Raw genomic sequence first — 13,080 nt, 5'->3', positions numbered from 1 at the left:
TATCTCTGAAACTGTTATAGGCAACGGTATCAAATTTCGACCCAAAGCTCGTCTGAATAACAAAAGGCCATGTGCCAAATTTGGAATAAAACAGCTAATATTTATCGTAGTTATTTAGTTCAAAAAAAATGGTTCAAATGGCTCTGAGCACTATGGGACTCAACTGCTGAGGTCATTAGTCCCCTAGAACTTAGAACTAGTTAAACCTAACTAACCTAAGGACATCACAAACATCCATGCCCGAGGCAGGATTCGAACCTGCGACCGTAGCGGTATTGCGGTTCCAGACTGCAGCGCCTTTAACCGCACGGCCACTTCTGCCGGCAGTTATTTAGTTTCTTAGGTGAGGTGAATAACTGAAATTCTTTATAAAATAAATCTGCACTCTAAGAGTGATATTACTGTTTTCAAATAATTACTATCTGGATTTATTTTCTTAAGTGTTGGTTAAGTACTTTTTAATAGGTTTCTTATATCTTTGAAACTGTTATAGGCAACGGTATCAAATTTCGACACAAAGCCCGTCTGAATAACAAAAGGTCATGTACCAAATTTAGAATAAAACAGCTAATATTTAACGTAGTTATTTAGTTTCGTAGGTGAGGTGAATGAGTGATTTTAGTGAGCATTCTCACGGTCCGCTTTAGCGACAGGTGGGGCTATGACATATACAGCAGGCCACATGCCGGCCGCCACCGAAGGCTACTACACTGCAGGATTCCCTAAACACCTTGCCATAACGTAACAAACTTACTGAAAAAATCTGCAGTCGCATAATAGCTGCGACGCTACACACCCACTTAGAAACTAAAATTTTGCTGATCATATTTTTATGTTTCTTAGAATTTTTCATCAAAATGTCTATTAGCTGTGTTAATTAGCATATACTTGATGAATTTTATATTTAAATGGCGTACTTATTCGAACTGAACGGCAAAAAAACGAAGGAGATAATGACCGAAGCGGGACTCTGTACATTTCTTCTTTTGTGCTACAGACGTCAGTTCTTTTGTTATCAAGAACTAATGCGTTCGCACCAATCAATTCGAGAAGTACCTTCATCTCGTACTTCGAAAACTTTGGTGATCTTTTGTTGTTTTCCGTTTCAGTAAATATAAACTAAAGAACTGACAGCGAAATATAAACACACTTCTCTCTGTTGATAAAAGTGAGAGCATGAGAGACGCCACTCACCAGTGATTGTCTAGAAAACTTATGTCTATAGGTGGCCGTTTGCAAACTCATGTCTTTGCATCTTCAGGGCGCTTTCCGTTGCAACACGTGGTGTTAACCACGGGCAAATGCACGGTTGGCTGACGATGGTTTGCTGACTGGCAATTAACTCTGATGCATCTCAGAGACATTTTAAACATTATTTCCTTTTAACCGTGATCAAGGGATTTTGGTTATCTTGCTTCTTGACCGAGGCTAGTGCTGTCGACCATTAGTGTTGGGGGACAGTATACGTACTACTTTCTGAAGTCCCGGATTATGAGTAAAGTGAACACAGAACTCGTTTTGAAGATAAAAACTAAAACTTTGTGTTCTGCCTTACGGCAGGTCTTGTCATGGGCCAAGCCTCGTCAGAGAGATCCACCGCATGAGCGTCTAGGGAAGTGGTTCCAGTGGAAGTTTCTCGTTGCTTTCCACTGATGATGATAAAATGATAATGACGACAGCACAACACCCACTCCCTGAGCGGAGAAAATATCCGACCCAGCCAGGAAACGGACCTGGGTTCCCACGTTGAACACTTTTTTTCTTTCTTTTTTTTTCTATCCTCAGCTATCGGGGTGGACTTCTGAAGGAGATAATCTGAGGAACTATACAGAATTAGTGAACGAGATTCCAGGTCAAGAAAACACAATACGTACTGACCTATGCAGTTTCTCGGGCCGTCCCCAAAAGGAAGGTAGGCCCACGGGTGTATCTTGATCTTCTTCGAGAACCTCTCAGGGTCGAAGCGCTCAGGGTCTGGAAAGAACACAGGGTCGCGGTGCAACCCGTACACGGATATCATCACCGGTGTGCCCTTCTGAATCGCGACGTCGCTGTCTGGTATCTTGTAGTCCACACAAGCTTTACGGTTCAGGACTGGCACTACGGGGTACTTCCTCAGTGTCTCTGCAATCAAAAATTATAGGTATCAGAAAGGAAACTTACTTAATCAATAAAATAAATTTTCACTTTTTGCAACCTGCTGTGCTGTATGCTACCTTTATGACCGAAGTCATTAAATCGCAAGCAAATGAGTGGTTCTCGACCAGCAGACACAATATAACTAACTTTGTTTTCTGCCTTACGCCAGGTCTTGTCATGGGGGAGCCTCGTCAGAGACGTCCACCGCATGAGCGTCTAGGGAAGTGATTCCAGTGGTGGTTTCCCGTTGCCTTCCACTGGTGATGATGAAATGATAATGAGGACAACACAACACCCACTCCCTGAGCGGAGAAAAATCTCCCACCCAGCCGGGAATCGAACCCGGGCCCCTTGGCGTGACAAGCCTGCGCGCTGACCACTCAGCTACCGGGGTGGACAGACACAGCGTAAGGGACAGTAAAATAAAAGCGAAACAGATGGGAAGAAAAAGTAAGTGAACTGTTTATTATTTCAAAACTAATCGCCATAACTGTTAATGCATGTGAGACAAGGCGATCAGTCCTTTATGGAAAAATGTTTGCGGTTGCCTAGGGAACCATGACTGTACCCAGGCGTGCACATCTAGGTCCGAAGCAATTCGGTGGCCACGAATGTCTTTCTTCTGTGCTCAAAACATATGGAAATCGCTTGGGGAGTGATGGAGACTGTGTGGAGGACGTGTAACGGCTTCCCAGCGAAACTTCTGCAGCGTAATCGATACAAACTTGGCAACATATGGGCTCGCCCACATCATCCGTATAGTACCGATCCCTCCCAATGAGATTTCCCTATCTTTGGAGCCCTGAAGAAAGACATTCGTGGCTATCGATTTGCTTCGGACGGAGAAGCGCACGCCTGGGTACAATCATGGCCCCGTCGGCAACTTCTAACATTTTTCCAAGAAGGCATTGACCGTATTGTCTCAGGAAGTGGGACAAGTGTATTAACAGTTATGTCGATTACTTTGGAAATAATAGATGGTTTACTTACTTTTTTCGATACGTCTCGTATTAGTTTGACTGTTCCTTATACCGCACAAAAGTCCCACCAAACAATTTTACACAAATGGGTTTCTCCATATCACATAACAAAAATCTTAAAAATCCTTCCTCTGACCATGTTTGCTTGTACAGGCCACGACTTTTTGCTCCTCACTCTTCACCGTCAATACTAACAGATTAGTACATCCTCTGTACAGACCCACCTTTTATTTTCATTTTACCTTCATAGTCATTACGCGAGTTAAACGCTTCGAATGGTTCAAATGGCTCTGAGCACTATGGGACTTAACAGCTGATGTCATTAGTCCCATTGAACACAGAACTACTTAAACCTAACTAACCTAAGGACATCACACACATCCATGCCCGAGGCAGGATTCGAACCTACGACCGTAGCGGTCGCGCGGTTCCAGACTGAAGCGCCTAGAACCGCTCGGCCACAGCGGCCGGTGATAAACGCCTCATAAAACGTTTTACAGCAGCCTCTTGCCTTGTTTAATGAAGCATTTCCAGTTCTGTGAGCTGCAAGATTTATTCCGAAGCTTCACGTCTCAGTTTAACGAAGATACAATAGTTGATGCCTCACGTCATAAAGAGAAGTGAGGCACGGACAACAAATGGCGATACGAGCATACCTGAGAAACTGTGTGGACTGAATATAGTCTGGCCGCTGTGATAGACTGTGGACGGATTACTCTCCTGCCAAAGCGCCGAAACTCAGTAACGAAGTAGAGCTGAGTCACCTCGTGTGTTATCGGCTTCGCGCCGAATGATCGTTCAGCGAAGTAGTTTCTACTACCCAGTGCAGCTACAAGCTAAGCTACAAACCAAACAGTACAGTCGTTAAGCAGTAAACCTGCTAGGCAATCAGTGTGCATCCAAAGCCGCGACTCTGCGCGCAGTGGATATAAATCTGCAGAAAATATTAAATGGCCTATATACAACATAAAACATTTGTAATATATGTGAATGAGCGTGTACAAATGCAGTGCCAGCCCGGACATTAGACCACAGGCTGTTTATACGAAGAATGGCTGCAGTTTAACTTTGCATCTGCATCGGTATCACACCAAGGCATGACTGCAGCAAAAATCGACGTTTGTTAAAAGAAGGGTGCCAAAAGGACGTGTGGTCGATATGGTACTGCTGGCTGAGAGTCCTACATTTAGTTGGGAACCTTTTGCATTCTGAATTCGTCATGGGGTCTACTGTTTGAGTATATTGAATCTACTACTAACTTTGCTAGTATGGTATTGTATTAATTGAGCCAAAGCGACCCACATGTCTGTATCAACTACACACATCAAAAAAAGTTTTGCATCACCTCGGTTCCGAGAGTTCCCGAACCTGTACAGGAAATTGGAATAGAGATCAACATAAACATCATTTCCGCCCTTTTTATTTCTCATGAAAAACACACGTTGATGGTGTATGGAATGTCCTTCACATGGATTAACATAAGAAAAATGTAGACACGTTGAATTTAGCTTCCCGTTTCTCAGTCGTCACAAACGAAGAAGCAGGTTTACAAATTTCTGCCAAAGTTGAATAAATATTTTTTCGCGTTAAAGCCGTCCAAAAGATGAAATTTTATACCAGCATAATATTTCAGTTTAATCATTTGAATTAAAAGCACACAATACAATTACTTTAGACAGCAGTCTAAGCAAAAGATATTAACTTGGAATTGAGACTTAACCTTATTGCGCATCATGTACCAAAATATGGAAAACTAAAGTTTACTTATATCAATGCCACTTTCATACCCTCAAATAACGTATTTCACTGTTGCTGTTACTAGATAGCACTGTAACTCGGCAAGTTGTGGGAAATACACTGCAGAACACAATTGAAGGATAACCTTCTGGAAACCTCGTAACTGTCTACCATTGCGACGTAGAAGTTTCAACTTTGACTCACAGTTGCCTCCAAACTTCCTCTGTAACGGTGCAAAAGCGTGGAGCTCTGTGACCCTCGAACTCGGCAACTTCAAACAGCAAGGTGTCGGTACATTCAAAATAAAAGGCCAGAACTCAGAAGTTCACGTGATCTGAAAGGTGAGTTAATGATATCACACTGACGCTATATGCCTCCATTACTCTACCCAACGCCACCGTGGATGTGTAACCCGTTGGGGAGGCTGTCACGCCCGCTCTTACCCAAATTTCACCCCTTCGTTCGACGCTTCTGCGATGGAGGTCAGAACCACGAAGCCTAGCATTCAAATCGCGCGTGTTTCCTACAGGGGGCAGAATCGACACGAAAACGCCTCAGGATGTGGCATAAAGGGCGTCAATGAAACCACCCGTTCCCTAGGGGCGTTCATTTTCACACATTACCCGCTCTAAAACGACAATTTGCAGTGCTATGTACAACAAGACGACGTTATTGACAAATTTTGCAACTGCTGCCATTCCCGTTTTCTAAGAACATTGGCGGGCTGCAGCCTCATTGAACGTGATATCGTACCTTTGTAATGTACTGTGATGGCAAGTTTTGATTTGGTATTCAGGGTGGACCCACTAGCGACCGTTCAAAACCATTCGACGAAATCTGTACGTGATCGGCAACGGAAAGGGTATTTGTGCTTTATCATATCTCCTTTACTGCGCCCTTCTGTGGAATGTGAACGGAGGTGTGCGATATTGACATGTAAGTGAATGAAATGGCAAAGGCTGCCTCTTAGACTTCCCGGTTCTGCAGCACCCTTGGTCCCACTCGAGCGCCTTTGTTGGGCACTTTATAAATATCCATGTACAAAGATGCTCACTCACAATCCCTACCTGTAGTCGGAACGAGTTACTCACTTCACAACAGCGCTTGCTGGCCGCAAACGAAAGCAGAGGGGTGTCGAAAGGGTTGCCTATGCGACAGGCGGCTAGAGATCGGTAGATGGAGGTCTGTACAGAGACAATTTTAAAGTGCCCAACAGAGGTGCACAGGTGGTACCGATGGTGTTGCCCAGCCGGGTTCTTAAGAGGGATGAATTAGGACAAAACCCTTTTCCGTTTCAGATCATATACAAATCTGATCAAATCGGGTCGAATAGAGGGATGGCAGCAGTGACAAAATTTGTCAATAACGTCGTCCTGTTGTTGGTCGCACTGTTCATTGACGCTCTTTATGCCACATCCTGAGGCGTTTTCGTGTCGATTCTGCCACCCATAGGAAATCCGCGTGATTTCAATGCTAGACATCGCAGTTCTGACGTCCATCGCAGAGGCACCAGCAAAGAGATGAAATGTGGGTGAGAGCGAAACGTCCATGGTGGCGTTGGGTACAGTTGTGCTGAAATTTGGTGCCAATGTGACATCATTAACCTACCAAACACCTCAAATGAACTTCTGAGCCCTGACCTTTCCTTCCACATACGCCGACACCTAGTTGTTCGAAGTGTCGCCTAGCCCGAGGGCGACGTCGCAGGGTGCTACGCTTTTGCACCGTTATAGAGGAAGTTTGTAGACACCTTTGACACAAATCTCCGAGTTATGCGTCGCAGTGGGAGAAAATTACGGGGTTTCGAAACTGTGATCCTTTAATTGTGCTGCGCATTGTATAAACACAGAAAGAATAGGTATTTCCTTGAAAAAAATGTGGCCGTTAACGAACTGGCGTCAGTGAGAGTATATTTTACGATATGACGGTAAATGTAGCTGAGAGACTTACCTTTCACTACTTTGTCGAGGTACCTCATTTGCAAGACGGAGTCGCACGTGAAGGCCCACGTTCTGTCTGTCTCATCCTGCAACTTCCTCTGGATATCCTGATTTACAGCCAGCTCGTGGAGAGCAAAGCTCAGAGTTGCAGACGATGTCTCAAAGCCAGTTATGAGAAACATCAGTGCTGTAGCTTCTACATCCTGTAGCGGAAGCTCTGAAAAATTTACTCGTTTTCTTTTCAGTTTCACATTTATATTGCACAGATTTGTTATGAAAAAATAGTGCCTAGTCAGAAAAATACTAATTGCAGCGTCGTAAATGCGTGACTTTGGTCTAAACATACAGCGATCCACAAACTAGGGAAAACACAGAGAAGGTGCGGTACTTCTGTGCAAAGCTGCCAAGTTCCAGCTTTGGCACCACTCGAGGCAAGCCACAGCATAAATCGTATTCCCCGTGCCTCAACGAACCAATATTAGTTCTGAATTACAGATGGCTGGCGACTGTGAAGGTTACACATACTGATGAGCCAAAACATTATGACCACCTAGTTAAAAGCGTGTTGGTCCATTTCCGAAACGCAAATTAACAGCGGTTCTGAGCGCCGTGGATTCGACAAGTACTTGACACGTTTCCAGAGGTTTGTGGCACCAGATACCGAAGCACAGGCCACACACTTCCTGTCGTTTATGGGCGGTTGGTTTGTAGTCGCAGAGCTGGCCCATGATAGGTTCCCAGTTGGGTTTCCTTGGATTCAGATAAACCGAATTTGATGGCCAAGGCATCAACGTGAGTACGCTATCATGCTACACAAACCATTGCAGCACGATTCTGGCCTTTTGACACGGACAGTTATCCTCTTGGAAGATGCCGTCGCTGTTGGGGAAGACATCACGCATAAGTGGTTACAGGTGGTGCCTGACAGTTTTCACGTAGTCCACAGATGTCATGGCGCCTTCGATTACCACCGCAGGCCCCATGGCAGCCCAGTTGAATGTCCCCCATAACATAATACTGCTCCCACCGGCCTGCCCCTGTGGTGCACTGCATGTTTCGAGCAACTGTTCGTCTAGATGACGGTGAATCTGGATCGACCATCGACCTGTTTTAACAATAAACTGAATTCGTCCGACCAGACGACAAGATTCCATTGATCCGAGTCCACTGCTATCAAAATTGACGATGTTGCTAGGTCAACATGGCGACACGCAGGGGTCCTCTGCTGCGGAACACCATGTTCAACACTGTGCGCTGAAGAGTGTGTTCCAAAACACTTACGCCTGCACCAGCACTGTACTCTGTCGTCAGATCTGCCACAGACCGTCTGTTTTAGAGAGCGGGAAAGCCTCGTATCCCTATGTTCTGTGATGAGGTACGGACGTCGAACTTCCTGTCGCCTACTCGCAGTTTCAGCATTCTTCAAGCACCTTCCATAAACGCCCACGACAGTAGCACGCGGACAGCCGACCAGCTTCGCCGCTTCCGAGATGCTCGCTCCCAGAAACTGGGCCACAACAATCTGGCTTTGTTAAAGTAGCTTAAGTCGGCTGATTTCCGCATTTGCGCTACTTATCGTAGCTAGAATGATTCCTTTTTCGTATTTGCTTCGCTCATATACCTCTTTTACCGCGTCACGTGCCCTAAGAGTCACCAAGCAGCACACAGCCTCGCAGAGGGCAGTGGTCATAATCTTTTGCCTCATTAGTGTAACTTTTTCTGCATGTCTTGATATTTTACATATAATTTTAATACTACGTTGTGGTTCACTGGAGTGGAGGTGGAAGGGAGGGGGACCTACGAAGCACAGCTGTGCTAGTTGAATTTTTTTATTTATGTACTAAAACTACAGCTGTACTTTCCGTAAATAAATCAAATAAACTTTTAAAAAATTCTGCTAGCACAGTTTTGCTTTGTAACCCCCCTTTCTCCAACCCATTCACACAAAATGTAAAAATATCAAGTTCAAGATATGCAAAAAAAAGGGTATGTAATCTTCACAGTGTCAAGTTCTGAAAGATCTAAGTCGGAAAAAGGCCCCTGGAGTAGACAATATTCCGTCAGAACTACTGATAGCCCTAGAAAAGCCGTCCGTGACTGTACTCTTCTGCCTGGTGTGCAAGATGTATGAGTACCATCAGACTTCGAGACGAATAAAGCAATTCCAATGCAAATAACAAAGGTGCTGATACATGTGAACACAGGTACTGATAATTGTGAATATTATCGATCTATCAGCTTGATAAATTCTGGTTGAAAAACAATGACACATATTATTTAGAGAAGAATGGAAGAACTGTTGGAGCACGCTAGGCAATACTGACGCTACGTCTTATCTTAGAAGATAGATTAAAAAAAGATAAACCTGAGTTTACAGCTTTTGTAGGTTTGGAGAAATTTTTTGGCAATTTTGACTGGAATACATTCATTAAAATTCTGAAGGTAGTAGATGTAAAATACAGGGAGTGAAATTTTATACATAACTTCTACAGAAACCAGACGGCATTTATAAGACACGAGGGGCATGAAAAGGATGTAGTGACTGAGAAGGAAGTGAGATATGGGTGTTGTCCATCGCTAAAGATATCCAATCTGTATACTGAGTAAGCACTAAAGGAATGCAAAAAAAATTTGGAGAATAAATTAAATCTCAGCTAGAAGAAATAAAAGCTTTTAGGTCTGTGACTTGGGAGAGCAGTTCAACGGAATGGATAGTGTCTTGAAAGGAGAGTGAAAGATGAATATTAACAAATCAAAAGAAGGGTAATGGAATGTAGTCGAATTGAATCAGGCTGTGCTGAGGGAATCAGATCAGGAAACTAGACTTTAAGGGTAGTAGATGAGTTTTGCTTTTTGAACAATAAAACAACTGATGGTGGCTGAAGTAGAAAGGATATAACATACAGAATGGCAACTGCAAGAAAAGTGTTTTTGAAGAAGAGCAATATGCTGAGAGTGAATATAGAGTTATGAATCAGGAAGTCTTTTCTGAAGGTATTTGTCTGGATTGTAGTCTTGTACGGAAGAGCAACGTGGATGATTAACAGTTCAGACAAGATGGGAACAGAAGCTTTTGAAATGTGTTGCTACAGACGACTGCTTAAGACTAGGTGGGTAGATCACGTAATTGATGAGGGGGTATTGGATGGAATTGGGAAGAAAAGAAATCTGTGGCGTAACTTGAGTAAAAGAAGGGACCGGTAGGTAGGACACATTCTGAGATATCAGGGCTCACCAATTTAGAATTTGAGAGGCTTTTGGGGAGCGCCAATTGTAGAGGGAAACCAAGAGATGAATATAGTAAGCAGATTCAGAAGGATGTAGGTTGCAGTAGTTATTCGGAGATGCAGAGACTAGCACAGGATAGAGCTGCGTGGAAAGCTGCATAAAATCAGCCTTCTGACTGAAGACCTCAACAACAACAACATTGAAACTTCATTCTGATTGGCTGCTCATTTTAATACTCCGCTGAGATTGGCTGGAGAGGAGAAAGGGATTCTGAAGGTAATTGTGTGCCCTCCATTTTGGATAAGCGTAGAATTCTGGTCGTGTTCCCTGTTGGTGTCTAAGAGGAGTTAATTACGAGATCGGTGGGAATTTTATGTGCTGGATATTGTTCCACTGAAGCAGCGTTGTTTGACATTCGCAGGTTGCTATTCCCACGGTCTATACGAAAGTCACGGCTCCTGTCATTTCTATAATGTGTTTGGCTCGTGTTTTTTGCACTCCTTTCACGAGTCGCGAGTTTTCCTTGCCTGTAGGAGATTTCGAATGTGCCGCTGTAGTTGTAAGTGGTGCTTGAGAGTATCCAGATCTCAGATATCAATGACGTGTGGAAAGAAGAGAGAAGCACGGGCTGGTAGGAGAATATTGGCTGGTGGAGTTGTGGGATATAGCTTCATAGGTGGTTTATTGAGGGAGGGATGTCATATGTCGATTGAGACACGAGCACAACTATCCCATCTCTTGCCCTCCGCTTCCAATAACCACCTGACACAACAGAAGCAAACTTACACGCAACCAGTTATAGCCCAAGACATAAAAGTAGAACTTGGAAACACAATAGCCTCTGGGCATGACGCCCCACCTACCATCACCTAAAGGAACGCTCTCAGTCCTTGCAAAACGTCCCCTGTTGTACAACACCGTGCAATATACTGTCTTTTACTCCGGCCGTGGCATCAATGGCATCATCATGAGAGCATCAATTTCACCAACTGTTGTTCGCCGATTGTCTCCAATAAGCTGCTTAACAGCAGGAATATTCTCCTCAGCCATGCTGGTCCTCCGGCTACACAGGTGAGTTGCCTTCTGAACTGTTTCTCGTTCTCGTAAAAACTGTTTCTGCCCTTTCTCAGGGTGTTGTCCTCCAACTGTGCCGCAAGTCTTCTGAAAATTTTGGATAGTGAGAAACTTGACTATAATGCTTTGCACAACAGATGACGGTTCCCTCTTGCTCTGACATTGCGATTCTGACAGCACATCAGTGGAAACTAAAGCTAAAGAGAGCAGAGATTGCGCCGTCCTCCTTTTACAAAAAGACTCCTAGAACAAAAATTCCGGTTTAATTTTGAATTGCACCTTACGGCAAATACTTCCAAACGAAAACTTATTCGTTTGTCACTTAAGATCCGTCTGGTTAAGTCTACCTATAGACATTTGGCTTTTCTAAAGCTGATGCTGCTACACACAAAATACTGGAAAAACAATGAAAGTAGCATAGTTTTTGGAGGCCAACTTCTTCTGCGCTGCTGCTAATGATCAACCGTTCATTAACATACATAACACATAGTTTATTCCAAAAACATTCCACTGTATTTTCTACCTGGCTCATGATAGAAACTTGGAATAAATTTCAACTTGCACATGTGCATCCAAAGTCTTTTTTGTTTTCCAAGAACCATGTAATTTTACAAGACATAACAGGACATCTCAAACTCTTCGATTCCTTTCTTTTCCTGTTTCGCAAAGTCCATGATTCACTGGTACACACTGAGGTGACAAAAGTGATGGGGAACCTCCTAACATCGTGCCCGACCTCGTTTTTCCCGACGTAGTGGAGCAACTCGACGTGACATGGACTCAACAAGTCGTTGGAGGTTCCATGCAGAAATATTGAGCCTTGCTGCTTCTATAGCAGTCCATAATTACGAAAGTGTTGTCTGTACAGGATATCGTGCACTAACTGACCTCTCTATTATGTCCCATAAATGTTCGATGGGATTCATGTCGATCGATCAAGGTGGCCAGATCACTCGCTCTAACTGTCCAGGCAGTTCTTCAACCAATTGCGAATAATTGTGGACCAAGGTTTTGGCAATAGGAAGTCCATAAATGGCTGCAAATGATCTCTAAGTAGCCGAACATAACCAGTTACAGTCCATGGTTGGTTAAGTTGGACCAGAGGACCCAGTACATTCCTTGTAAACACTGTGCACAACATTATGGAGCCATCGTCAACTCTCACAATGTCTTGTTTACAACTTGGCTCCATGGCTTTGTGGAATTACCGCCACACTCGAACCATTACCATCAGCGCTTACCAACTGAAATCAGGCCTCATCTGATCAGGTCACGTATTACCAGTCGTCTAGGGTCCAACCGGCATGGTCACGAGTCCAGGAGAGGCGCTGCAGGTGACGTCGTGCTGTTAGCAAAGGCATTCCCGTCGATCGTCTTCTGCCACAGTGCGTTAACGCCAAATTTCGCAGCACTCTCCTAATGGACTCGTTCGTCGTACCTTCTACATTGATTTCTGCGGTTATTTCACGCAGTCTTGTTTGTCTGTTGACACTGGCAACTCTATACAGACGCTATTGCTCGCGGTCGTTAAGTGAAGGCTATCGGCACGTCGCTGTCCTTGGCGAGAGGTAATGCCAGTGAAATTTGGTACTATCGGCATACTTTTGACACTGTGGATCTCGCAAGACTGAATTCCATAACGATTTCCGAAATGGAATGTCCCATGCGTCTAGCTCCAACTACCATTCCGTGCTCAAAGTCTGTTAGTTCCCGTCGTGTGCCGTAATCACGTCGGACACCTTTTCTCATGCATCCCCTGACTGCAAATGACAGCTCCGTCAATGCGCTGCCTTGTGCACCTTGTGTACGCAATGCTGCCACTATCTGTATATCGCTATCCCATGAGTTACAATGATGTATCCAAACGTATGTTCTCAGAAATTTCTTCCTCAGGTTGAGGCCTATGTCTGATATTAATAGACGTCCTTTATCCATCCACACCGTCGTTGTTTGTGTTCCTCTGCTTTTATGTCCTCTTTGCT

General features: G+C 44.1%; 1 protein-coding gene across 2 annotated transcripts in view; it reads right to left on the bottom strand.

Annotated features, from left to right (window-relative positions):
- The window catches only part of LOC126483931 (cytochrome P450 6k1-like), a 77,855-nt gene that overhangs the window by 18,699 nt on the left and 46,076 nt on the right, over nucleotides 1-13,080 (bottom strand). For both annotated transcript variants that reach the window (XM_050107208.1, XM_050107209.1), the window contains 2 exons: nucleotides 6,807-7,013; nucleotides 1,879-2,124 (listed from right to left, as the gene is read on the bottom strand). In XM_050107208.1, coding sequence (XP_049963165.1) covers nucleotides 1,879-2,124; nucleotides 6,807-7,013 — 453 coding nt within the window. The remainder of the gene's footprint in view (nucleotides 1-1,878; nucleotides 2,125-6,806; nucleotides 7,014-13,080) is intronic.

The sequence above is a fragment of the Schistocerca serialis genome, chromosome 6 (assembly GCF_023864345.2).
Source record: "Schistocerca serialis cubense isolate TAMUIC-IGC-003099 chromosome 6, iqSchSeri2.2, whole genome shotgun sequence".
NCBI lineage: Eukaryota > Metazoa > Arthropoda > Insecta > Orthoptera > Acrididae > Schistocerca > Schistocerca serialis.
The sequence above is the reverse complement of the archived record's forward strand: the minus strand, read 5'-3'. Positions and strand labels throughout refer to the sequence as shown.